This window comes from Tamandua tetradactyla, chromosome 1 (assembly GCF_023851605.1).
Source record: "Tamandua tetradactyla isolate mTamTet1 chromosome 1, mTamTet1.pri, whole genome shotgun sequence".
Lineage (NCBI taxonomy): Eukaryota > Metazoa > Chordata > Mammalia > Pilosa > Myrmecophagidae > Tamandua > Tamandua tetradactyla.
Window position 1 is genome coordinate 3,954,694 of NC_135327.1, and position 26,629 is coordinate 3,981,322.

The 26,629-nt window shown below is 53.2% G+C and overlaps 1 protein-coding gene across 5 annotated transcripts in view; it reads left to right on the top strand.

Moving 5' to 3' along the window:
* Nucleotides 1-26,629, top strand: part of PREX1 (phosphatidylinositol-3,4,5-trisphosphate dependent Rac exchange factor 1) — a 193,616-nt gene that overhangs the window by 96,453 nt on the left and 70,534 nt on the right. For all 5 annotated transcript variants that reach the window (XM_077167406.1, XM_077167425.1, XM_077167416.1 and 2 more), the window contains one exon: nt 18,197-18,358. In XM_077167406.1, coding sequence (XP_077023521.1) covers nt 18,197-18,358 — 162 coding nt within the window. The remainder of the gene's footprint in view (nt 1-18,196; nt 18,359-26,629) is intronic.

A 26,629-nucleotide genomic window follows, 5' to 3' on the forward strand; every position in this document is an offset into this window, starting at 1 on the left:
ATGATTTGAATCTTTTTAAATTTAATGAGACTTGCTTTGTGACCCAGCATGTGGTCTATCCTTGAGAATGATCCATGAGCACTTGAGAAAAAGGTGTATCCTGCTGTTGTGGGGTGTAATGTTCTATAAATATCTGTTAAGTCTAGCTCATTTACTGTATTATTCAAGTTCTCTGTTTCTTTATTGATCCTCTGTCTAAATGTTCTGTCCGTTGGTGAGAGTGGGGAATTGAAGTCTCCAACTTTTATAGTAGATGTGTCTGTTTCTCTTTTCCGTGTTTGCCTCATGTGTTTTGGAGCATTCTGGATCGGTGTATAAATATTTATGATTGTTATGTCTTCTTGTTGAATTGTTCCTTTTATTAATATGTAGTGTCCTTCTTTGTCTCTTTTAACTGTTTTACATTCGAAGTCTAATTTCTTGGATATTAGTATAGCTATTCCATCTCTTTTCTGATTGTTATTTGCATGAAATATCTTTTCCCAGCCTTTCACTTTCAACCTATGTTTATCCTTGGGTCTAAGATTTGTTTTCTGTAGACAGCATAAAGATTGGTCCTATTTTTTAATCCATTCTGCCAGTCTATGTCTTTTGATTGGGGAATTTAATCCATTAACATTTAGTGTTATTACTGTATGGGCCGTACTTTCTTCTACCATTTTGCCTTTTGGATTTTATATGTCATATCTAATTTTTCTTCTTTTTACTTTTACTGATAGTCTTCATTACTGTACTATTCTCCACACCTCTCTCTCCTGTCTTTCCTTATCTGTCTCTAGTGCTCCCTTTAGTATTTCTTGCAGAGGTGGTCTCTTGGTCACAGATTCCCTCAGTGAATTTTTGTCTGCAAATATTTTAATTTCCCCTCATTTTTGAAGGACAGTTTTGCTGGTTATAGAATTCTTGGTTGGCATTTTTCTCTTTTAGTAACTTAAATATATCATCCCACTGTCTTCTCACCTCCGTGGTTTCTGCTGAGAAATCTACGCATAGTCTTATTGGGCTTCCCTTGTATGTGATAGATTGCTTTTCTCTTGCTGCTTCCAAGATTCTCTTTCTCTTTGACATCTCACATTCTGATTAGTAAATGTCTTAGAGTACGTCTATTTGGATCTTTTCTGCTTGGGGTATGTGCACTTCTTGGATCTGTAATTTTGTCTTTTATAAGAGTTGGGAAATTTTCAGTGATAATTTCCTCCATTAGTTTTTCTCCTCCTTTTCCCTTCTCTTCTCCTTCTGGGACACCCACAACATGTATGTTTGTGTACTTCATATTGTCATTCAATTCCCTGAGTCCCTGCTCATATTTTTCCATTCTTTTCCCTGTATTTTCTTTTGCTTGTCAGATTTCAGATGTCCCATCCTCCAGTTCACTAATCCTATCTTCTCCTTCTTGAAATCTACCAATGTAGGTTTCCATTGTTTTTTTTCATCTCTTCTACTGTGCCTTTCATTCCCATAAGTTTTGTGATTTGTTTTTTCAGACTTTCGATTTCTTCTTTTTGTTCATTCCTTGCTTTCTTTAAATCCTCCCTCAATTCACTGATTTGGTTTTTGATGAGATTTTCCATGTCTGTTCGAACACTCTGAACTAATTGTATCAATTCCTGTATCTCATTTGAATTGTTGGTTTGTTCCTTTGGGCCATTTCTTCAATTTTCCTAGTGTGATTCATTAGTTTTTGCTGGTGTCTAGGCATTTAATTACCTTAATTAGTTTATTTTGGAGATTGTTTTCACTTTTTTTTCCCTAGGATTTTCTTGCTAGATGACTTGATTGTCTGTCTGTTCTTTGACATTCAGTTCAGCTTATTCTAGTCCTCTAGCTTAGGTTTTGTTTAATAGATCAGAATTTTTCAGTTCTTGTTTTTTTTTTTTGTTTGTTTCTTGCCCTGCCTGTGTGGTGCCTCCCCCCACCCCCTTGGGAGGGTCTACTTCGGTATTATAGACCCCAGTAAGATTTTCCTAGACCAAACTGGTCATGTCTCAGGAGGGAAGAGTCACCTGTGTCAGTTTTCCCTGAGGGTGAGACCCAGCGGATTAAAAGGTTTTCCTATGTAGTCTCTGGACTCTGTGTTTTTTTTATTCTGCCCAGTATGTGGACCTTTTCTGCCTGCAGGTCCCCCCAGCATAAGGTGATGTGGTACCTTTAACTTTGGCACGCTGTCCCTGCTGGGGCATGGTGGAGACAGAGGAGAGGTTGTAGACTGGCTTTAATTGCTTCCGTTTTCCAGACCCTGGAGTCTGAACTCCTTGAGGGAGGGATTCCACCTGAGCTGGGTACCACCGCTCTCCTGGGGAAGGCATAGGCTCCAGACAAGCACTCAAAAAAGCTTGTTTCTGCCTATGCCTGGGGCAGTGGAGCCTGAGAAACCCTGCAGCTGTATCCAAAGAGTAGTCAAACCATAGAAACACAGCCACAAAAGAGAAAAATAAAAATCCTTTTCAGAGCAGGACCCCGTTCTTTGGGTTTGCCAATCAAGAGCTTAAGTTGGTACGTTGCTCTGTGTATCTCCAGGTCCTATGTGCCCCCTCCTTTTCTGCAGGGCCCAGACCTTTTCAGATCCAAAAAACCCTGTTTTTTTTTTTCTTCCCTTTTTTCTTTTTCTATCAGCCCTGCCCCCTCTGCGCTGGGGTAAAAACCAGCGGCCTCCGCTTTTACTTGAGGTTCAGCTGAGCTGGGGGCCTATTTTTAGTAGTCAGAATTTGTGAATTAATTCCACTATTGGCGTTTGGTGGTTCTCAGCCCCTGCTGCTGGTAAAGTCTCTTTTCCTTTCCCTTCTGGGGAGCAGCCTGTAGGGGAGGGGTGCCGGCTGCTGCGTCTTGGGGAACTCACGATTCTGGGGGGGCTCGCAGCCGGTCCAGCTGGTCCAGACTGGGGTATGCTTTGTGTCCGGTCACTGACGTGGCCCCAGCTGCTATTCTGTCCTATTCTTGGCTACTTACTAGCTGCTCTGGAGGACGAACCACATCCCACACCTCGCTAAGCCGCCATCGTGGCTCTACTCCAGATTGTAGTCTTGAAATCCTGCAAATACTTTTTTATTCACTATCCAAATCCCTCTGGGATTTATTGGGATATCACTCTGGCAAACCTACAAAATCTCATGCCCTACTCAAGGTTCCATGTACTTATGGTGTTCAGTTAAGCTGTCCACATAAGTTATATTAGAAAGTCCTTCCAGCTATTTTGATCCCCAAACACATGTTGGAGCTGCCGCAGCTAATCTTGTCTCCTTGGTGTGGGGGGATCGCCTGAGGATCTTTTAAAGTGGTGGCCTGTGGATCTGCAGATACGTTCGGCTTCATTTCATCTTCTCTGTGCGTCTTCAGAACTTGAGTTGCGAGGCTGTACTGGTTTAGTACAGGAGTTGGCAAACTGTGGCCCATGGGCCCAATCCAGCCCACAGCCTGTTTTTGTGCAACCCTTGAGCTGAGAGTGGTGTTTATATTAAAGGCTTGTGGGGAAGAAAAAGCAAAGAAGAACATGGGACATTGACAACGTGGCCAGCAGAGCCTTAAAGATTTACTATCTGTCCCTTTACAGAAAATTTTGCTGACCCCTTCATTAAAGCCAGGAGCTGAGGCAGGCTGCCTGGGTTTGCAAAGCAAACTCTGCCGCTTACCCTCCTGGTGAGCTCTGGCAAGTTGCTTTGCTTCCTGTGTCTCCGTGTCCCCACCTGTGACACGCGGCCTGCATTCGTAGTACTTACAGGGTTGTCGTGGTGATTACACATTAATTTAGTGCCTGCAGCAGCAAGATGAGGTAGAGACCATGATTAGCTGATTTTAGAGAGGAGACATCTGAAGCCAGAGAAGGGCGGTGACTTGTCTAAGGCCGCACAGCAGGCCGGCGGTGTACCCACCATTTGCCCTGGGCAGTGATCCCGAGTGCTGCTGCATCACCGCTGGCCCCCGCTGCCTGTTGAGAAGCACTGTGGAAAGCTCAAATGCCAAAATGAGTGGGTATCAGGGATGCTGATGTCCTCACTTCCCTAAATGGGCGTTGGGGAGATCCCTGGCCCAGTGTTCCCCGGCTGGGCTGGCTTCTCCTTCCCTGAACTGCAGGCTCTTGAACATCCGTCCCCCAGGAGAATTGCTGTGTAAGCCCATGGCTGGATCCTGGACGGCCCTCAGTGGTTAACCCTTTGGTTTCTGGATCTTGGGCGAGTCTGGGGCCCCGGTGGGCACTGGGTGCAGCAGCTGCCCTAACATATTTCAACAACCACCGTGGCTGGGCCTGCATACATGGGTGGACCCTCGATGTGAGGCCCAGGGGTTTCTCAGCCCCGCTTTCCTCCAGGGGCAACAGCCTGGTCTGGTGGGATGCCGGATTCCCGTGAAAGCAGAAAGAGGGTCAGAACCCCCCGGAAACCGATGGAGAAATACTGCCCACAGGAAACTTGGACGAAGCTAGGCTGTGAGTTTGCTTTCCTGGACAGGGCTGTTTACCTGGCCCTCCTCGGCCTCTGCCAAGGCACCCTGATTTCCTTAGCGCCCAGCTGTGTTTATCTGGGCTTGGGGAGTGTGGGGGCGCCTTAGAGTCCCCAGGGGACACACCGTGCTCCTTGCCCAACAGAACCGCTCGGAGTGGCCCAGGCTTTGGCACCCACAGCTGGAAAACTTGTATCATAAAATAGCTGGATGGAAGGGAACCCTTCAAAGCCCTTCTGAATTCCCCCTTTCTGTCACATTTTCCAGTGAATCTGAAAAGATGATCCCATCATCTTGGGGCAGCTGAGCTCAAACCCTTGGCCTGCCCTCTCTGGCCTGTCCAGCTTCTGACACCCGCACAGATGTCCCGTGGCTCTCTGAGCTGCCCTTGTTTAAGCTGGGCTGTGAGTGCCATTGGTAGACGGGGTCGGGGAACCTGAGTGGTGAGAGGAGAGCTGACAGCCTCTTCAGAAGCAGCCTCTAAAGGCAGAAGTTGAACATTGCCTAAGAACAGCCAGAACATTCTATTTGGCTCTTTAGCCCAGGCCCGGCACAGGCCGTTGGCATTATCGGGCTTTGCTGAGTTTTCCGTTGATGTTTCCAGGGAAATGATTCAGGTTTGGGACGATTTCCTGATGCTGGGATGGCAGGTGCCTGAGGGGAGGCCAGTAGTCTCTGACTCTTTTAGTTTTTCCTGGTGCACACAAGTCTTGGGGTGACTGCTGTGCAGCAGTGCCTGCATGCTCTGTGCTCACACTTGTGGATGAGACAGTCTTGGACTGGGCCCCAGGAGGAATGACATGCACAGAAAGTGAGTGAGGCGGGCCGGGCAGGAGGGGGTCCTGGGGCACACTGGAGGGCAGTGACCCCCCCGGCGACCCTGTTCCCTGTTTGTCTCCTGCCCCTCTGCCCACGTCCTCTCGGTCTCCAGTGCTGGCTCCTCAACCCCCAGACCCCGATGTGTAGGTGAGGGCTCTGTCCTTGGCCCATGCTCTGTCCTGACTCTCTCCACTGGTGCCCTTACTCACCCCTGGAGCCTTTCGATCTTGATTAAAATATATATGTACTCAGGGTTGTGCAACCATCACCCCATCAGTTTTAAAGCTTTTCCATAACCCCCAAAGGGAACCCCACCCCTGTGCAGGCGCTCCCTGTTTTTCCTGTAAGTGTCCTGGCCCTCTGCAGCCCCCACTCAGTATCTGTGGACCTGCCGCTCTGCACATGTCACACAGCTAGGGTCACGCAGCACGGCCTGTGTGGCTTCCTCCATGTAGGACAGTGTTCTCAGGATCTGTCCCCGCCATAGCATGAATCCATATTTCATTCCTTTTTGTGGCCGAGTGGTGTGTACACTGTGCAGCCACACCGTGCTGCTTCCCGTCCGTCCCTCGCTGGGCGTTGGGGTTGTTTCCACTGCTGGGCATTTGTGACCGAGGCTCCTGTGAGCGTCTGTGCAGACCTTTCCGTGGCTGGACCCCACGTCTGGGCTGATCACTTCCAGCCTGAACCTCTCCCTGTACTCCGGCTCCTTCTCCTGCTCACCTGGCTTCTCCACATGAGTACCTAACAGGCTCCTGTGTCTCATGTCCCAAACCAGAACGCCTGCTTCTTCCCTCGCCCAGGCCTGTGTCCCCCGCCCCCATCTTAGTAAACGGCCCCTTCGTCCTTCTTCTTCTGGTTGCTGAGGCCATCGTTAGAAAGCTTGTGGGCTCCACCTTCCAACTCTCTCCCCTGTCCCATCACTTCTTGGCCCCCCACTCCAGCTCCTTCCAGCCTCTGCCACAGCTCCCAGGGTTCCCCCTGCTTCCACCGCTGCCCCTCCAGTCTGTTCTCAACAAGAGACTCACCTGCTCAGAACCCTCCCGGGACTCCCTGCTCAGCCAGAACAAAGTCAGATTCCTCACTGTCCGCCCAGGGCCCTACAGGAGCTGATGCGTGTGTCCTTTCCTCCCGCTGCTCTCGCCCTCCCTCGGGCTGCTGCAGCCACACTTGTTTCCTTTCTGTCCTCAGGGCCTTTGTGTTTGCTGTTTTCTCACCTGGGAAACTGTGGCCCAGAGATCTGGAGTCTCCCTCCCTAAGCTTTGCCTTGGCTACAGGGTGTTGTCTCCACACCTTCGCCTACCACCCCAGCTGGAAGTGCAGCCGCTGCTGTCCTCTGTCTCTGGCCCCTTTTGCTTTTCTTTCCAGCACTTCTCGCCAGCCCACATCCGTTGTGTAACTTGTGGAGAACTGATGGGCTCTGTCTCCCTGCTTAGGATGTCGGCTCCTTGAGGGCTGGCCTCTGCCTGCTTTGTGGACCCCTGCTGCCTCGTGCCCACACTCGGTCCCTGCTCTCTCGGCGCCTAGTGAGCGGGTGTAGAAATGTGCCCCATGTGTGACTCTGGAAATCAGGACTTTTATCTGAAAGCTCCTGAGTTTTAAGTGTTGACTTGATTCAAAAGCTGTCAGACATCTGGGCTCTGAATAAGCTGTGTCCTGAGAGCTGTGTCTGTCTGGGAGTACAGCCCCCGTGCATTTGTCGGGAATTTCCCCGGAATGGCTGCCCAGAGCATGGCCTTGGGTCATGGCCTCGGGTCAGTTACGGCCTCTGGCATCCCCTGCATGCCCTGGGTGGTGCGGCTGTCACCGTAGCTCATGGGGAGGACTGTGCCATTTGTTCTTGCTTCTGTCTAATTGCTGGGTCAGGAGAGGGGACACTGTCCGTGTCCATTGTGGGAAGCTGCTGGGAGAATCCTTGGGGGGGGGGGCGACGGCTGGGGAGGGCAGGTTTCCTGGAGGTGGGTCCTGTCCCACTCACCACTCTCCAGAGGATGTTAGGTGAAAGCTAGGGGAGGAGGGGAGGGACAACGCTAAGAAACAGTGCATCACACAGAGAGGGTGACTCTTAGCAAATCCCTTCCAGTCTTCCCCGTTGTCTCCAGGAGAAAGTCCCAGATGTGCTGCCTTTTCTGCGGTTTTCGAATCCTTCATTCATTCAACACACATTTACTGAGCAACTGTTATGCGTCAGGCATGGTTTTAGGTGCTGGAGATACGTCGTGGACAATAGCCCAAACCCGTGCCTCTGTGGAGCTGACGTTCTAGAAGGGGAGATGGGCAGTGGATGGAAAAAATAGGAAATGCACATGCTCATTTCGATGGGATGGCTGCTATGGGGCAATGCACATCGACCTTCCGGGGTCGGTGAGGGCCAGGAGTGGTTTAGGAGTGTCCAGGGAAGGCTGGAGTGAGACGGTGACCTTGGAGCACAGACCTGAAGCAGCTAAGGGGCCAGGCGATACCTGGAGAAGAGAGTGCCAGGCAGAGTGCTCACCAGGTTCAAGGGCCCTGAGGTAGGACATGCTGGGTGTGCCTGGGGCAGCAAGGAGCCCCCACGGCTGGAGAGGCGCCGGGGAGGGGAGCCCGAGAAGTGATGGGAGCCTGAGAGGTGATGGGGCCCGAGAGGTGATGGGAGCCCGAGAGGTGATGGGGCCCGAGAGGTGATGGGGCCCGAGAGGTGATGGGAGCCCGAGAGGTGATGGGAGCCTGAGAGGTGATGGGGCCCGAGAGGTGATGGGAGCCTGAGAGATGATGGGGCCCGAGAGGTGATGGGAGCCTGAGAGGTGATGGGGCCCGAGAGGTGATGGGGGCCCGAGAGGTGATGGGGCCCGAGAGGTGATGGGAGCCTGAGAGGTGATGGGGCCCGAGAGGTGATGGGGCCCGAGAGGTGATGGGGCCCGAGAGGTGATGGGAACCCAAGAGGTGATGGGGCCCGAGAGGTGATGGGGTCTGAGAGGTGATGGGGCTGTCGGCTGCAGGGGCATGGGCGGGTTTCCGGCAGAGGAGGGAGCATGGAGGGTGCGTGGGGGGCGGGGTGCGCGGAGGGGGTGCGCGCGGCAGGGGTTGCGCGGAGAAAGGTGCGTGGAGGGGGTGCGCGTAATGGCCCCATTGGTGCAGGAGGAGACGGCTGGGCCGGGGCAGTGGAGGTGGCTGCGTGTCTGGGAGCTGCCCCCTCCCCGCACTTTCCCGTTGGGTGGTGGACAGCTGTCCTTCGTGTTGGCGTGCCCGGTTCTTCATATGGTATCCTGGGTGCTCTGAAGAGAGGCCTCTTCTGAGCCGGGTGTGCTGGGACGAGCCCTTTTCTCTACACCGCCAAGTCCTTGCTGAGCAATCACAGGCCGTCACGGGTGCCCGCCCCTCCGTCCGCCCTCGGGCTGAGCCCCTGCGCCCTGCCCTGGCCTCGGGCCCTCAGCCGCTGTCCTGCGTATGGCAGCAGCTTTTAGCGGTGCGGCCTGTGGGGAGGCCACAGGCGTCCAGCGCTGTCCTGGCCCGTCCCTTGTGGCTCCCTGCAGCCCCGTCCTAGCGGGTGAGGGGCACCGGCTGCCTCCTGACGACCAGCCCAGCCTTGGCACTGAGGTTCATGTGCCTCGTCTTGAGCTTCTGCTCGCCAGTGACCGAAAACTTCATTTATTGTTTCGATGACTTTTTTTTTTGGTAACTTGTGAAGACAGCTTTTATTTTGTAAATCATACTTCCCATGTGTGACATTGTCATGGGTTTTAACTTTAAAATAATTGCTCTTTAAGAAAGAAAGTCTGAGTGTGTAACATCATGGTTATAAAATGAAATAGCTTCATGTCTATGAAGTTGATCAGCATGTAATGATTTAATGACATATTGGTAATTCAGAATATTTATTTTACCTCATCCTTCAGTAGGCTTTGGTTTGCCTCTGGGTGAGATTTTACAGATGCTTCGCAGCCCTCTGTGTGTCCTGGGGTGATGCTGGTGGAGGAAGCCCCAGCTGTGGAAGCCAGCTCTTTTAATCCAGCTGATTGTCATCTCTTTTTTTTTAATATTAAGAGCAGAATCAAAGCTGCTTCTGATGATGGCAAGCTGGCCATGTCCCTTGGGCGTGGTTCTCCTGAGGACATGCAAGGGCCAGGTGATCTGGGGAGCGTGCTGTCCTTCCAGGTGCTGGGAACTCAGGGCTGCCTCGGAGGCAGAGCCCGGCCAAAGGCACCAGGGCCAGCCGAGCTGGCATCTCTCCAGAAGTCCTGGAAGCTCCACTTTAGCGTCAGAGAGCACCTGCCCACCAGCCGCCACCGATCCCGGCAACTGGGTCGGCCCTTCTCTTTCTACGACTTTTTTTTTTTTGCATAGGTGGGCTCCAGGAATCGAACCAGGGTCTCTGGCATGGCAGGCGAGAACTCAGCCACTGAGCTCTATGAGTTTTTAAAATTGAAAACCTCATTTAAACTTGATAATTGGATAAAAAAGAGGTGACAGTGATGGATGACTGAGCCAGGGTAGGAGTGGCTTCAGGCATGGCTGCATCCAGGGGCTCCAGTGCTCGAGCTCCACGCTGTGCTGCCCCACGGGCTCCGTTCCCTTGCGTTGGCTTTGTTCTCGGGGCATCCCTCCTACCCGAGGCCAGCCTACCCGAGGAGACAGGCTGTGTCTTTCCAGCAGTCTCCTGAGGGGCCCCCAGACCTGCGAGAGGGGGCTGAAGGCACTTCCCCCTCCTCAGTGCTCTCCTTTCCTCTTCTTCCTTTGCCCTGGGCCGTACCCCCAGCTCTTCTCTGGGCCTCGAGCAAGGCCGAGTGAGAAAGGAGGGGCTCACCACGGCCTCACTGGTTTGCTGCATGGTTCAAACCAGGCTTTGAGGTGCGGAGGCCTCGCTCTGTGGGGAGCAGGGGCTGCTCAGGGCAGGGGCGCCCTCCTGGTGGACTTGGAGGAGTGGGGTGCAGGAGGTGAGGCCGTGCACAGGTTCCCGGGCCCTCTGCTCACATCCTCTCTTCTAGGAAGCTCTCACCTCGGGCTCCACTCGTCGAAACCACACAGGGCCCGGCCGGATGCTGGGAGGCCACCCAGCCTGGTCCGCGCGTGGCTTCCACCGTGGGTCTCGGGGTGGGTGGGGCTTGGGCACACCCCTGCCCCCAGCCCTCGGTGTCTCCCAGGGGTCCCTAGGTCTTGCCTCTGCGTACACGTCTTGTGTTCTAAGGCTCTTAGAACACAGGTCTTGTGTTCTAAGAGCCTAAATTTGGGAAGTTCCTTTCCTCCTCTTCTGTTTTTGAAGGGACCTGTGGATATAATTAATGCCCACCAGTCCAGGTGGCCTGGGCGACAGACTTGACCTCTCCATGCCTCAGTTTCCTCTTCTGTAAAGTGGGGGTGATAATAGTACCTGCCTCACTGGAATGACTGGAGGACGAAATGACTTTGTACGTTCAAAGTGTTCAGAATAGCGCCTGACACACTCTAAGTGCAGAGTAAATGCTGGCCGTCAGTGCTACTGCCATGACTACTACTATTTTTATTGTTATTACTGTTCAGAAATAATAGTGACAAGCTCTGTTATTCGCATGGAAATAATACTGATGGCGCAGACAATACTGCACGCCGGGTTTCCCTGCTGTCTTCTGCTCTTCATTTATCGTCCCTCATCCTTCTCCCACGCACTCATTGTTTGATCCTCACAGCAGAAACCTTTGGAGGTGGGCACCGTTGTTTTGTTTCACTTAGTCCTGATTTACATATGTGCAGACTTGGCCTTGAGTGGTGAGGTCACTTGTGCAAGATGAGTCGAGAAGTAGTGGCGCTGTTCCGAGAAGCTGGCTGTGCCTCCCTCTCCCCCAGAACCCATTCCCGTGACCACGGGGTCTTCCAGCTTCATGCCCGGATGTGCTGCCTGAGCTTGGATAAGGTCGGGTGGCGGGGAGCTCACTGCCGAGCAAGCAGGGCAGCCCACGCTCTCGTCGGGAGGCTCCCATTGGGGTAAGAATGGACCGGCCCAAACAGACATCTGCCTCCTGATCCTGTGGTCCTCATTTGACCCACTGGGGTCCTGCAGAGCCGAGGGGCTGCCTCTGTACTCACGCTGCCCTCCCGAGATGCTTAAATACGTGGCTGGGTTTCCTCCAGATCTGCTGGCCTGTGGACCAAACCCTGCTGGTTCATGTGGCTGCCCCACTGCAGATCTGGAGTCCCGTTTTACACACCATCTGCCTCCGAGGAACCTGGCTGTGTCCTGCCTCACCAAAGACGAGTGTTCAGGCTGCCAGGAGACCCCTTACCTCCCCCTTTGCCCAGAAGAGCCCTGTTAGTGCAGCTCAACTTCCTTGTAGCTTTGAAGGTTCCCATTTTTGCTGCTTGTCTGAGACTGGCAGGGACATCTTTGGGATCCCGAGTTGTGCCACCAGAGGCGCCTTTCAAATTCCAGGGATTGAAAACTAGCTTGAACAGATGTAATCAAAATAAATGTGTCATGCATAGGCCCATCTAACTGAAAAGCACATGGATAGATGCCTTCAGGTACAGCTGGATCCAGGCGTTGTCAGGGAATTGCCAGACCCTTTTCCAAAGCCCCTGCACCATTTTGCATTCCCACCGGCAGCACCCGAGGCCTTCTGTTTCTCCAGAGCTTGCCCCGTTTGTCTCTTTGATTTTGACTCTGATCTGTTGGTGTGAAGTGGTGGCTCGTTGTGGTTTGCGTCTGCACTTCCCTCTGACTGATGATGTGCAGCCCCTTTTCACATGCCTTTTGGCCTTTTGTGCATCTTCTTTGGGCACTTGCCTACCCAGATCCTTTTCCTGTTTTTATCGGGTTGTCGTTTTATTGTTCAATTGTAAAAGTTCTCTGTATGTCCTGACACAGCACTCCTTTCTTTCCTTCTAGGCATTGCCCTTTCGCTTTTGATAGTGTCCTTTTAAGCACAAAAGTTTTTACTTTTTACCAAGTCCAGGTTAATTTGTTTTTCTTTAGTTGCTTGAGCTTTTGGTGTCCTATCTAAGAAGGCTCTGTGTATCCCAAGGCCATGATGATTCTCCTGTGTTTTCTTCTAAGAGCTGTGTAGTTTGAGCTCTCACATATAAGTCTACAATCCATTTTGAGTTAATTTTTGTTTGGTGTGAGGGAAGAAGTCCAACTTCCTTCTTTTACATGTGGACTTCCAGTTGTCCCAGTAATATTTTTTGAAAATATTACTCTTTCCCCATTTAGTTATATTGGCAGGCTTGTCAAAAATTGCTCGACCAGAAATGTACTTATGATAGTGTATTTCTGGACTCTCACTTTTCTTCCAGTGTCTGTATGTCTCCCCTGTTGGGCTAGAGAGGAGTGTCCCAGGAGGGGCCCGCGGGTGCTAGGAGGTGTGAGGGGGCCGCGAAGCCTCTTGTCTATGGAGTGTGGCGAGTTGAGCTCCCACTTCCCTGTGAACCAGGCCCCAGGCTGACGCTCCCCTGGAGGGTCTGGCCTGGTGAAGAGCCTTGCCGGGAGGCCTCGCTCGGCTTCCCTTCCCAACTCCCAGCACTGAGCGAGGGCAGGGACAGAGGTGGGGGCAGCCAGACAGAAAAGAGAAATACTCTTTTTCTCATTTTTACCAACTGCTGAGGGTTGGCAGCTCCGCAGGGACCCGTTGGGGGATCATTGAAATGCCCGTTTCCAGGGTTTGGAGACAAGCAGGTGGGGTTAAAACCCTTCCTGGGTGTGGGCAGCCCGTCACATTTTTGCGTTAACCATAGGAGGGGAAGGGGCTCCCCACTTGATGGGAGGAGGTGGGAGGAAGCCAGACCCAGGGGCGCAGGCTGGAGGGCAGGGCCGGAGATCAAGCTCGGAGCTCGGGCCGGGCCGTGTGGGGTCCAAGCTTGGCTCCTGCCCTGAGCACTGTGCAGTGGGAGCAGCTGGTGGCTCCGCAAGACTGTCGTGGGTAAGTTAATTCATTCGCTGCTTCGCACAGTGGCCCAGTTAAGGAAGGCAAGCCAAAGGAAGAACAGTTTCTTGGAAAATTTATTCCCAGATGTACCCCTGTGTAGGGTTGGGGGTCCTTTTTGGGTTTGCGTATATTTTAGCTGCAGTGACAGAGACCCAGAATAATAGCGGCCTAAACAACGCATAAGTAGGCAGGCCGGGCCACCGCTGGGGTGGAGCCCTCAGACCCAGGGCCAGGGGCTCAGCTCTCACACCCTGTCCACATTCCAGTCCGGGCCAGGTGGGAGCAGGGAGGGACATGGAAGCTGCACTTGTCACTTCTGCCGGCATCCCAGTGCCTGGAACCTAGGGTCCCGGGGAGGCTGGGAATATCGCCTTTATCCTGGGTGAGCTTGGGCTCAGCTGAGAAGCTGTTCTGTCGCTTTAGACTGGGGGGTCAGCGGGCTTTCCTCAAAAGGACTAGATAGTAAATACTTTAGGTGCTGTAGGCCATGTGGTCACTGCTGCCCTCTGCCAGTATAGTACAAAAGCAGCCGTCGACAGTGTGCACGTGGAGAATACCTGTGTGCCGGTACAGCTTTCTTAATAAAAGCTGACGTTGGGCTGGATTTGGCGTGCAGGCTGAGGTCTCCCCCTGCTTTAGAAGGGGCTGTGGATATGGTTGGAGGCCTCACTAGCCAGCAGCTTCAGCCCTGCCGGCTGCGGGGTACAGCGCTGGCCCCTATACTGGCCTCCTGGGCCTTGGCTGGCCTGGCAGAGCTCCAGCTGTTTCAAGGCACTCCTTCAGGGAGCATGGGTGGGTGGCTTTGGTGGGTGAGCTGAGCTCCATCCACTGGTCATGTCTTTTGTGCATGGACGCACCTGCCGGTAGGCTGGCAGCTGTTTGTGCTGCCTGTCCCTGACAGAGGGTCTGGCCTAGCTCAGGGTACATGGTAGTGGGGGGGTGTCTCGATGAATGAGTGAATGGATGAATGAATGAATGAGGGGCACAGAGCTTCCTGGTCCGAGCCACACTCCTCTCTCTCCTGACCATCTGCAGCAGCTATGGATAGTCTTTCTGTTCTTCGTGTTACGTTCCCTCCCCTGCATTGTCTGCTCAGTGGCCGGAGGGCTCCTGTGAAGGGTGAATTGGGGGGACCCTTGGCTTGCAGAACCCCATGAGCTGCCCAGGCATGTGGTGAGCCCAGAGGCCCATGTCTCAGTTCTCAAAGCAGGTACCATGAAACGTGTGGCTTTAACAATGGGGATTTATTCGTTTATGAACTTTTTTTAGGCTGAGGAAAACGTCCGCTCAAGGCATTGTCAGGCGATGCTTTATCCCTGGAGCGCGGCTCCTGGCCATTCCAGGCTCACTCTTCGCGTGGCAGAGCACATGGAGGTGTCCGCCATGTCTCCCTTCGCTCCCACATTCCATTGCTCTCAACCTCTTGCTCCCGTAACCATCTCTCCCTGTATTCAGCCCGTTTATAAAGGACTCCAGCAGGAGGATTAAGACTCACCTTGGGCCATGCCTTACCTGGAGTAACCTCATGAGAACCTGCTCACAATAGATTTATGCTCACAGGATGGGTTGGCGTTAAGAACTTGATTTTCTGGGGTACGTACCCCACAAACCCCTACCATCCACCGTGCCTTCCTGTGATGTGGCCTCAGTCTGCGTGTCGACTGACTTCCCAGCCCTCACCTGTTCACTCAGCTGCAGCCTCATGGGCCTCCCTGCGCTTCCTTCCCCACTGCCTCGGGGCCTTTGCTGGTGCCCTTCCCGCTCCTGCAGTGCTGTTCCCACCGAGGCTTGCCCAGCCCAGGTCCCCACTTCACTCAGGTCTCCATGTGCAGCCCGTCCCCTCCAGGAGGTCTTCCCTGACTGCTGCATCGCCCCCACTCCCTGGCCCTTTGCCTGCCTTAGTTTTCATTGTAGCATCTGTCAAAAGTTAATATAAATTATTTATTTGACAGTAGAGTATTCCTGTTTGTTCTAGTTTGCTAGCTGCCAGAATGCAAAACACCAAAGATGGATTGGCTTTTAATAAAAGGGGATTTATTTTGTTAGTTCTTCAGAGGAAAGGCAGCTAACAACTTTCAGCTGAGGTTCTTTCTTACGTGGGAAGGCACAGGGCGATCTCTGCTGGCCTTCTCTCCAGACCTCTGGGTTCCAGCAACTTTCCCCAGGGTGATTCCTTTCTGCATCTCCAAAGGCCTGGGCTGAGCTGTGAGTGCTGAGATGAGGTGTACTGAGCTGCCTGGGCTGAGCTATGTTGAGTCTCTCATTTAAGCACCAGCCAATTAAGTCAAATGTCATTCATTCCAGCAGGCACACGTCCTAGCTGTCTGCAGATGTAATCAGAAGCAGATGAGGTTCACATGCCATTGGCTCATGTCCACAGCCACAGAACTAGGTGCCTTCACCTGGCCAAGCTGACACCTGAATCTAACTACCACGCTGTTTGACTATCTGAGGTTGTCCATAGTGCAGAGGGTCAGAGCGCAGATTCTGGACCCAGACTAATTGGGCTCAGTTCTGCCACTTAGCAGCTGTGTGACTTTAGGCAAGTGACCAGACCTCTCTGTGCCTCAGTTTTCATCTGTCTCAAATGGGGATAATAACAATCTGTACTTCTAGAGTAGTTATGAAGAGTAAATGAGCTTGACCAGGAAGCTAATGCACATTAAATATTAGCTCATATTATTATTGCTAATAGTTAACTGTTAATTATTGACTGTTTTCCTTCTAGACTGCCCTCCCTGAGAGAAGTCTTGTTTTCTGCCCCTTCCCCAGTGCCCAGATCACAGACCAGTTGCTTAGTCAGTATTTGCTGAGTGATGATTGAGTCGAAATGCTTCCTCTCTGTAATGGTGCTCTGCCCTCCATGTTCCGCCTGCCTTCATCTCACTTCCTCCTTGAAGCCTTTCTGGCTTGCTTCAGATCACACAGCCTTTCCCCTTCTCTGATTTATCATGTGTGTCTGTACCACGTGTGCCTGCTGTCCGCTCTCCCCTCCTTTTCCCCATAGGAGTGCTCTTTCCAGCTTGATGGTTGGCGTGGCCAGAGAGCAAGGGCCCAGCTCCTCTCTCCTGGCTTCCTGGGCACCCGGCTGGAGCCCAGCAAACCCGAGTGCTGGTTGTGGCGGAGCCTGTAGACCTCGGGACCGTTAGAACCTGCTTTTCAGAAAAGAGGTTGTCCCTCTGCACACAGGGTGGACATGAAGTAACTGGACAGAGAGGGCAGTTTTGGAGTCGGTTTTCTGCAGGAAGTGCTCAGGAAAGCACCCTGCCTGGGAGAGTGCCGCTCCCAATCCTGCTTAACTTGTGTCCTCCAGCCGTCTCCTTATCCTCCAGGTCCGATCGACTCCGGGCTCCAGACCCCTGTCCTTCCCCTTACCTCTCTGTGACTAGGGTGCTCTCATTGTGCCTCAGTTTCCTCATCCGTTAGGTGGACTAACAATAGAACCTATCCTGTGAGCTCAGCAGGCATTAGCTGCTGCTGCATCACCTGTCATCACCGTTGTACCATCACCATCACCACCACCACCAGTTTTCAGGGGATGGCACTGCAGCTCTGACTGGAAGGATGACCAGCAGAGCCAGGCCTCGGACCCATCGTGTTTGTAGCTGTCACCCGGGAGTGTGGCATCTGCCGGGACGGCGTCTGGGATGTTGCGGTGCCAGGGAGAGGCTAGGACTGCTCAGCCTGGGTCTGGGCCGGCTGATTAGGGCAACTTACCTGTGCTGGCACTGTCCCCGGTGCGAGGCTGGCAGGTGGGGTCGGGCGATGCGTCTGATACCCTGAGGGTGAGCTAACCCCCTCCTCCCAGGTCCTTTCTCGGCACTCACTGCCAGACTGGAAGCCTTCTGTGAACCCTGGGCCAGCCCTTAGAATGTTCCAGGCTGTACTAGTGGCGAGGGGTGAGCGGAGAGGAAGCTGCGGTGGGGTTGGGGTGCAGAGCCTGTCGTGTCCTGCCAAAGGTCCTGTCCCATGTCTCTGGAAAGTGGAGGCTTTTTTTTTTTCTTTTTTTAGCATTTAAACAAATTTGGTAAAATATACGTAACATAAAAGCATTTTAACCATTTTTAAGTGTACCATTTAGTGACATGGGCATTGTATAACTTTCACCGCTATCAATTTCCAGAACATTTTTTTTGGGGGGGCCGGCAATCGAACCCAGATCTCCTGCATGGAAGGCGAGCATCCTAGCACTGAACCACCCGCACACCCCTGATTTCCAGAACGTTTTCTTCACCCCAAACAGAAACTTTGTGCCCATTAAGCAATAACTTCGTGCCCCCGCCGCCCTCTGTCTCCAGGAGTTTGCCTATATGGATACCTTATATAAGCAGAATCATGCACGTTTGCCCTTTTGGGTCTGGCCTATTTCGCTGAGCAAAGTGTTTTCAGGGTTCATGCGTGTTGTCGCTTGTGTCAGGACTGTGTTCTTGTTGTACAGATGGGAAATTTGGGCCTGGGGTGGGCAGTATCTTTTGCCACTTCTCTGACCACCTCCCTCCTTTGCTTTCCTCCCTCCCTGTCCTGCCTCCCTCCCTCTTTCCCTGTCTCTCTGTTGCTCTTCTGTTTACTCCACTCCAGCTGCCTGGACTCCTCCGTGGTCCCCACCATGTGCCACCCATGCTCCCACCTCGAGCACTCGCCTTTGCAGCTCCCTGCACCTGGCACACTCTTCCCCCGGGTTTCATAAGCCCCTCCTTTGCTTCGTCTAGGTCTGCTCTCACGTCACCTCCTCAGAGACACCTTTTCTGACCTCCTTGTTTGAAAGGACACCTCCCTGCCCCACCCTTCTCCTCAGTTTTGTTTGTCTTCATAGTGTTTATCACAGCCTGGCATTGTCCTATATACTTGATTTTCATTATTTCAGACCGTCTCCTTCACTGAAACGTCATATCCACAGGAGCCCTGCACAGACTGCGAATGAATGAGTGAATGAATGAATGAGTGATGATCCGCAGCCCCGGGTTACACAGCTTGTACATGGCAGCGCTGGGAGGTGGCTCCAGGCCAGGTGACCGGCAGGTCGTGTCTGGTCGCCCTGGGCTGATGCCTCTCATTCCTGTCCCCCCCAGGAGCTGGCCAAGAGGACCCCCGGCAAGCACCCGGACCACCCTGCGGTGCAGAGCGCCCTGCAGGCCATGAAGACCGTCTGCTCCAACATCAACGAGACCAAGCGGCAGATGGAGAAACTGGAGGCCCTGGAGCAGCTGCAGTCCCACATCGAGGGCTGGGAGGTCTGTCCAAGCAGGAGGGGCCTCCAGGGCTGGAGGGGGCCCGGGCGCCGCACAGCGGCGGGCACCAGCGGGTGGCCTGGGTGCCAGCTTTGCCTGCAGTGCATGTTGTGTGGCCTACGCAGTGGGTGTGAAAAGTCGTGGAATTACTTTCCAGTTAAGTCCATGTGAAAACCCAGATTTTGAGCTGCTCTGGAGAAATTAGTAAGACCGGGCCCCCCTTTCCCACAGCAACAGTTCCTGGAGCCTCCAGTTTGCCTCAGTCCCCACCGCTCCCCATTAAATCCCCGTTCAGATTCCTCCCCGCATTGCCTTGGCTGCCTGGTTTCCAGGGCTTTCAGCTTTAGACTCCGAGGTCCAGGGTAGCAGTTCGATGTGTTCACCCTCGGAGTTGAGTTCTAGCTTTGACACTGTTCCTTGCTGGGCGACTGGGCAAATGCCTTAACTTCTCTGAACCCACTCTTTGCTCATACCTGTCTGGCACCTAGTAGGTACGCAGGTGTTAAGTATTGATATTACTGTCATCGTGATTATCAGGGGATGGGATTCTTGAGGCCTTCTAATTGGATGTACTTCGTTTAACCCCCCACCTCTTCCTTGGATTATTAGGATTCCCTATGAGTCTGTAGAATAAAATAGGAAGATCTGAATAAATGAAAAATCAGAGCAAGTACAGCTGGATTTGGGAGATTAAGGCCAAGGAGAAAAGACTCTTCGGCAGAGGTTATGCTCTGTAATTGAACCGCTGACCCTTCGGATTTGACAGGCCTTTGTAGGCACTTGCTGTGCTCAGATTTTTGACGTCCTTTTTCTTTGTTGGGGAATCCCAAATATGTCTCTCTATCGCTGCGAGGTTGTGGGTTTGGCTGCAGAGAGGAACGGCCTCTGGTCAGGGAGGAGGTGAGTGGTGTGGATTGGGCTTGTCAGATGTCCTGCTCTCCCTCTGCTGAGGCCGGGGGGCAAAGAGCTGCATTCACCCAGGCTCCCTTGAAGCTCACATTTGGGATAGAACTTGGGTTTTGGCCAGAATCAGATCCAGCTGCCAGACACTGGGAAGGTGAGATGGAAGCTGCCCTCCTGCTGTTTTTGCAGCAAAGCTCAGCTGTGGGCAGGCTTGGCTTTCTGTTGTTGCATTAGCAGAAGTCCTGGGTTCCAGCCTCTGGGGTGCTGAGAGGCGGGGACCGTTTTTTTTTTTTTTTTTTTTTTTTGGTGGGTGTGCGTCTCGCCTGTGGGGGCTGACTTTTTGTAGCTGACAGTCGAGACAGCAGCTGTGGGGTGCCCGGATGCAGCCTGGATGGCTTTCCCTGGAGTATGAGCTCTGAGTCGCCCTTTTCCCCACAGTGGCAGAGGCAGCGGGTGGACCCCCTTGCTGTGCCAGTCCTCCGGTGTTGTCGGTTTTCCTGGAGCCCTAGCCTCGGTCCCTAGTTCCTCTCACCCCTTCAGTGATCGAGTGGGCACCTTGTTCCTTCCTGCTTGAACTATATAGCTCGGTTTCTGTTGTCTGCCATCGGAAACTGCCCGAGTCTCAGGCATGTCCATTAGGTTGTAGTCGCTCAGCACTCTCATCGCAGTTATGAGGCCAGCGCTCTGATTTGGTCTCTCGCAGGCCTCTTGGCCTTCCCCTCATTCCAAGATGGCAGCAACTCCAGCGATCGTGTGTTCAAGAGAGATGGGCATGGCCAGGGCCACGAGAAGAAGTTCTTTCCACCACTGGAGGACACCCCAGGGGCATTTCCCCCTCCTGCCTCAGTGACCAGAACTAGGCCACATGACCACTGTCAGCCTTGTGCCAGAACTGGGTCACGTGACCACCGTCAGCCTTGTGCCAGAACTGGGTCACGTGACCACCGTCAGCCTTGTGCCAGAACTGGGTCACGTGACCACCGTCAGCCTTGTGCCAGAACTGGGTCACGTGACCACCGTCAGCCTTGTGCCAGAACTGGGTCACGTGACCACCGTCAGCCTTGTGCCAGAACTGGGTCACGTGACCACCGTCAGCCTTGTGCCAGAACTGGGTCACGTGACCACCGTCAGCCTTGTGCCAGAACTGGGTCACGTGACCACCGTCAGCCTTGTGCCAGAACTGGGTCACGTGACCACCATCAGCACAGTGCTCACCCTGAGAGCACACAGGGCAAATAAAGTTGGCTCATTCAAGCCTTTGTCTGGTTGGACTCTGAACTTCCTGGCAGCCGGGGTGAAAACAGCAGCATGTGAAAGTTACCTAATATTTATTGTCAAAAAGAAGAAGTAGAGCAATTTTTCTGGGAGACGAAGTGATTCCTGGAACTCAGCTAGAAAACTTTCCCCCTTAGGCCCCTGGGGAAAGGGTGTTGAGCAAGCTCGGTGGCAGCTGTGGCAGCAGTAGTTTCCAGATTACTCCTTCTGGTGAGTTCTAGGGAAAGGACTAAGGGCTCGTTTAGGGCCCTATCTGACCCTGACAATCTATAACTCAGGAACTTGGTGGTCCTTATGTTTCTTGCTCTTTCTTGAGTAAGACTTGGCATAAGAATTGCTGGCAATTACGGAGCACCTGTAAGCTTCCGTCATCATGAGGGAAGCACCGTTATTATCCACATCCTGCAAGATGAGAAGACTGAGGCACAGGGAATTGGTTTTGAGGCACAGCCCTATAATGTACTGACTGTCCTGCCTTGAGCAAGTTTGTCCTGCTCTTTTGGTCTCATTTTCTCTATTATTAGTCTTAGTAACAATGTCTTCAAGTTTCTTTCCTGCTGTCCTTTTGAAGATACATGAGGTGTGGAGTGCTGATGTTCTTTTGGAAAATGTAAAATGGCTTTCATGCCATAGAAAGGTTTTTAACTAAAGTTAATCCTCAAGGTGACTTGTGAAAATAATAGGTTCTAGCTAGTAAAATAATGTTTAAAAGTCAAACTAATTGCCATGGCTTCATGCTGTCTGTAGTTCCAGTCTCCAGGGACTGCATGACTTAGCGTGTGGTTCTTGGTGACTGATAGTGGTTGCAAACCCCTATTTCAGTTACTTTATTTCTGTAATTTCTAACCTTTTGATTGCCCTCCTGCCTGATGTGATTGCATGGTCATCATTCCTTGTCCTGGAAGGTGACTGAGAAGGCACGTCTGCTTAGAACAGGGGCATCTTAGCCACCTCCTTGCAGTTGGTTGGCCGGCGTCAGCACCATCTCCAATCTGTGGTTTCTCTGCAAGATCCTTTGTCAGCCACTTGCTCTCTTGTCTTGAATACTGGTTCCACCGAAACGAGATAATTTGAATCTATAAGTGCATTTTGCCGAGCGTGAGGAAATGGCAGTAGGCTGCATCACCTTGGAAGTAAGTGCACGAGGCAACCCCCGCGGCAGGAGGGGTTCTTTTGCCTCGATTTCCTCATCTGAAAAGCCTGTGTAGTAGCAGCCCTGCCTCAGGGACCACGGTCGGGGTGTGGGAGGTGATGCACACAAAGTACTCAGGTCAGCACCTGCTCCGAGGAGAGGCTGGGCTGTCAGGAGGAGCTGTGGCTGCAGAGCAGAGTTTGTCTCTTTTTTTAGGTGCAAAAAGCATCATCAGCTTTGCACAAAGCCTCAAGGCTCCTATTCAGGATGGACTGGTCTCCCTGCAGAGAGACACTCACAGATTCAAGCCCTGTGGATTTTCTTTGGAAGCTCACAACGGTCAAAATGCATGTTAATTAAGAAATAGGGAGAGCTCCTTGCTGGCTTTGGAACCCCTGGCTCAGGAGACCGTCAACTACCCACTCACCCTCGAAAGGGAAGATGGGGACAGAGCAGGAAACAGAGCCATTTACAAAGGCCTGGACTAGAGGTTCTCACATCTTCCCACGCTCCCTTTGGAGACCCCTGCTCTAGGCTGATGGCTAGAACGGCTTTTAGGCGCATGGCAGAGGGGCCCTTGGCAGGGCTTAGAGGCCCGGGGGTGGGGTTGGCCCTGTGGGCGCGAGTCCCATTTGCTCACTTTCTAGCTATGTGACCTAGGACACGCCGCTTTACTGTTCTGTGCCCCAGTTTCCTTGCCTGAAAAGTGAGGGCTTTTGTAAGGATGAGCTGAGTTTGTGTAAGGTACTCAGAACAGCACTGGCAAAGGTAAGGCCTGTACGTGTCTTAGCTTTTGTCATCGTCTCTAATGCTTCTCCTGCAATTTTAACAAGTCTGGGTTACCTGGAGTGAGGTCCCTGGCCCCCGAGAGGGGACGCCTCTCCCTGTGTATGTGCGCGGGGCTGGGTGGAGGGACACCCCTGCAACAGGCCTGGCACTCCAGACGCAGTTTGCGGGGTGGCCCTGTGTGGTCCTCAGCCAAGGCCGTGGAGGCAGCTTCCTGAGCCACAAGCTGCTTCTTCCCTTCCCTGTGGGGTTCAGGTCTAGAGCTCGTGACCTTGGGGAGCTGGGGCTACCACTGGGCCAGGCTCCAGATTCAGACAGAGAGGCCATTTTGGAGTTTGGGGCCTGTAGGTGGGTGTGGCTAAGGGAGGGGAGAGCAGGTGGCCAGAGGTCTTGGGCAGGGGACGTCCCGATCTGCTGCCTGCCCAGAGCTGCCGCCTGCATGGATGGAGCTGTGCCACCGGGAGTCATGTGCACCCTGTGTGCAGGTGTGGCATAGGGGTGTGGCGTGGGGTGTGGTGTAGGGGTGCTTTCATCACAAACACCCAGCTCCTGGTGCAGGAGGCCAGGCTTCTCCTCGCCAAATCTCCTTATTTTCTAGTGCAAGGCTAATTCATCCTCTGAAACACAAATCAGATCTTGCCACTCCCTTATTTAGAACTCCCACTAAATCCAAGTGCCTTCGCGGGGCCCTTTTGGATGGTTCCTGTTACATTTGCTTCATACCTCCCTAACTTAGCCTCTCCTTTCTGGAGAGGCCTGTTCCTGCCTCAGTGCCTTTGCACATCCTGTCCTGCTTCTCTCCAGGACCGCTGTGCTCTGCTTCTTCACTTGGCTGGCACCAGCTAGGCACAGATGCCACCTCCACAGAGCCCTTCCCTGACCGCCTGGCCAAAGCAGCCCCTCATCTGCTCAGGCTTTATTACAGTTTGCTATTTTTTTTAACGTTTAGTTTTGAAATATTTCAAACTTACAGGACCATTATAAAATGATACAAACCCCCTACAGACTCCAATAAACTCTTATCCCCTCAGATGCCCAGATCTACTGCTTAAAATTTTGCCACATTTGCTGATGGATTTTAGCAATTCATCAGTCTGTCAATCTGCCTATCCATCCATCCATCTATCTGTCTGTCTGTCTATCAATCCATTTTCTTTAGGTTGCATAGATCATACTTGTTGAACGTTTAAACTTACAAAACAAAGGAGGAGGAAAGGAAAATACCTTTCCCAGTCTTTGCAGACTGACTTTGTCAGTGCTGTCTCTTAGAGCTTATCCCTAGAGTGTGTTTAGAGACTGGACTCAGGCCAAAGCGGGGGGCCTCCCTGGTGCTTTCTGTCTTGGGCTTGTGCGTGGCCTCAGGAACTCCCTGGTTCACACGGGCACAGATTTCCCCTCTCCCCTAGGAGAGTCTGGGCACTGCACGTGTGTCCTCTGGCCAGCAGCCCTGCGCCCCAGGCAGCACGGTCTCTGCCATCCCACAGCATTCTTGGGAGGGCTCTGGGAGCCGCCTCCACCCGCAGGGCAGGTCCTGGGATGGCGTCCCTCAGGCTGCCCCGGGGAGAGTGGGCCTGACACGCGCTGCCAGTGTGTGCAGGAGTCGTTCTTCTCCCCCTGGAACTGGGACCAGGGACCTGGCCAGCTCCACACCACGCTGGTGAGAGGTGGCACAAGGCCAGCTAGGTACCCCTGGAGCCTATGCTTCCACGTGCCCTTTTCCTTGATTCAGGACCCCCCCCGTTACGCAGTTCTTGAGTTGTTTTCTGGGGCTTTGGAAGGATGTTTCTGCCAGTTCTTGCTGGTGTCTGGAGCCCCTGGGGCACGGAGCCCGGAAGCGTCAAGCGTGGCCGCCTGGAGGGGATGGGACCTGGTGGTCGAGAGTCTTCCCCCACAGGGGAGCGGCCCCTCCACGAGAGCAGGGGCTTTGCGAGTTTTGTGCAGTGCTGGCACCAAGAATGTGCTAGAACGTGCCCGGGACACGTGTGTTTTTTCTGTGAAGGGGAACCTGGGGCCGTGCAGGCACAGGGTTCCTGCTGCCTCCGCAGGACTGAAGCTGCCCCTCCCCGCCTCTGGACTGAGCAGGGGCTGCTCTGAGCTGGGCCCCTCTGCTGTCCCCTCCAGCCTGCTTCCCTCTCCTAGGTTTCTTAGCCTCCTGCTTGCGGCAGAGAGCCAATGCCCAGGACTGTGTAGGAGTGTAAAGGGGAAAGCATTAAGGTCCCAGCACTTCTGGGTGCCGTGGTAGAAAGTTTGGCACAGACTGGTCTGGCTTTTAGGTCTGGTCCTGTTATTTCCCAGCTGCCCCTCTCTGTGCCTCAGTTTGCCCATCCATCAAAAGGGCATGGGGGTCCCTCGACCCCAGAGTTGTTGAGAGGTCCAGAAAAATATGTGTGGGAGATGCATAAAGAACCCTAGTACATGGCTGCCATACGTTCTGCCTCGTTAGTTTTGTCTGTACATGGATAGTATACAAGAGGATTTTTGTGTGCTGGCCACTGGGCAGTCAGTGGGATTGAGCAGAGAATGTCCTGCCCATGTGGAGCTGGCCTTCTAGAGGTGGAGGCAGGTGTGAGCAGATAGGAGCAAATACAGAGGAGGCATCAGGGCAGAGGGTGGAAGGGCTGGAGAGAGCCACGTCGATACATGGGGAAGAGTGTCCAGACTGAGGGAACAGCAGCTGCAAAGGCTCAGAGTCAGGAGGAGCTGGGCGTGTTCAAGGGCCTGAAGGAAACTTGAGTGGCTGGTGAGGAGTGAGTAGGGGAAGGTGAGGTCGGGGACGTGGTGTCTGCACCTCGTAAAACCATGTAAGTCTTGGTGAAGTGAGAAGGTCTGGAGGATTTCAGATACTGGAGGGATTTGGCAAGAAACCTGAGGGAGACGAGTCCTGCTCTCCTGGATCTCGGGGCAATTGTGAGAATGAGCTAGCTTCGCAGATAACAAAGGAAATGTGATGGGAGGCTGGTAGAGGGACCCAGTTTAAAAACAGAATTGAAAGTGGCCCAGCTCTGAAGCTCATGGAATCTTCCAGAGTGAAACTTCTTAAGGTGTGGTCCCTGGACCAGTGGCGTCGGTGTCACCTGGGAATTTGCTGAGAATGCAGACTCTGGGCCTCTTTGCTGACCGCCTGGATCGGAAGCCCTGGGGGTGGCGCCCAGCAGCCTGTTTCCCAAGTGTTCTGGGTGATTTGTGAGGCACACTCAAGTTTGAGGTCGCTGCCCTGATGTCAGCAGGGGCCAGGGGGCCACCTGGTGGTTTGGCCTTCTCCAAGGATACGCGTGCCCTGCCGCAGTGGGCAGGTGCCGTGGGTGTCGGGGATTCGCTTGCAGCATGTGCCCACCTGGACCCCAGGCTGAGAGCTGTGGTGCTGGGGGGGCCCTGCCCTGGGTTGCACGACTCTGGCCCACTAGGAGCTGTTTTCCGGGGCCCGGATGAGCGTCTGCGATGGCATTGGCACCGACAGGGCTGATACGTGGCTGTGCCCTCCGGGCCGTGGGCGTGGCACACACCAGGTCTAGCAGCGGGCAGAGAGGCAGTGGCAGGGAGCAGACCCTGTGATTTCTTAAATGCCAAAACCAATTCCCCTTTTTGGGTCTCAGAGATAACTGAGTCAGCAGGTCTCACTTCAGTGTGAACTTCTTGTTGGCTCTAGTGTTGAGTCCTTGGGGAAGGAGATTCTTACAAACAATTCCTCTCTCCTTCCACGGGTTCATTTCTAGGCAAGGACAAGAGCTTGTCTGTTTGTACCTCCCTTTGCTGTGGTCTGCAGCCCCGTCAAATCAGTCACCCCAAAACCAGTAATCCCCGGGCCTAAATATTAGAGGCGCCCACTGCCCACCTGCTGATGGCTGCAGCCTTGCCTTGGGCATTGAAATGTGTGTTTGTTGTGAGAAGGAAATCACAAAGGAGAAGGGCGTCAAGGAGTTAGAGTCCGAGTCTCAGCAGCAGGGCAGAGGTGGGCTGTCTTGGGACCTGGCTTCCCCCACACCTTCCTCCACCACCTGCTGCTGCGTTCCACCAAAGTCATGGCCACCTCCTGGCCCGGGCAGAGAGGAAGGAGGAGAGGCCGGGGAGCTGTTGTCCTTCAGGGAAGTGAGGTGGAAGTGGGCCCATCGGGAGTCATCCTTTCCCACGACGGAGCCTGCTGGGGGGGCTGGAAGGGGCTCTTGGGCCGGACAGCCAGG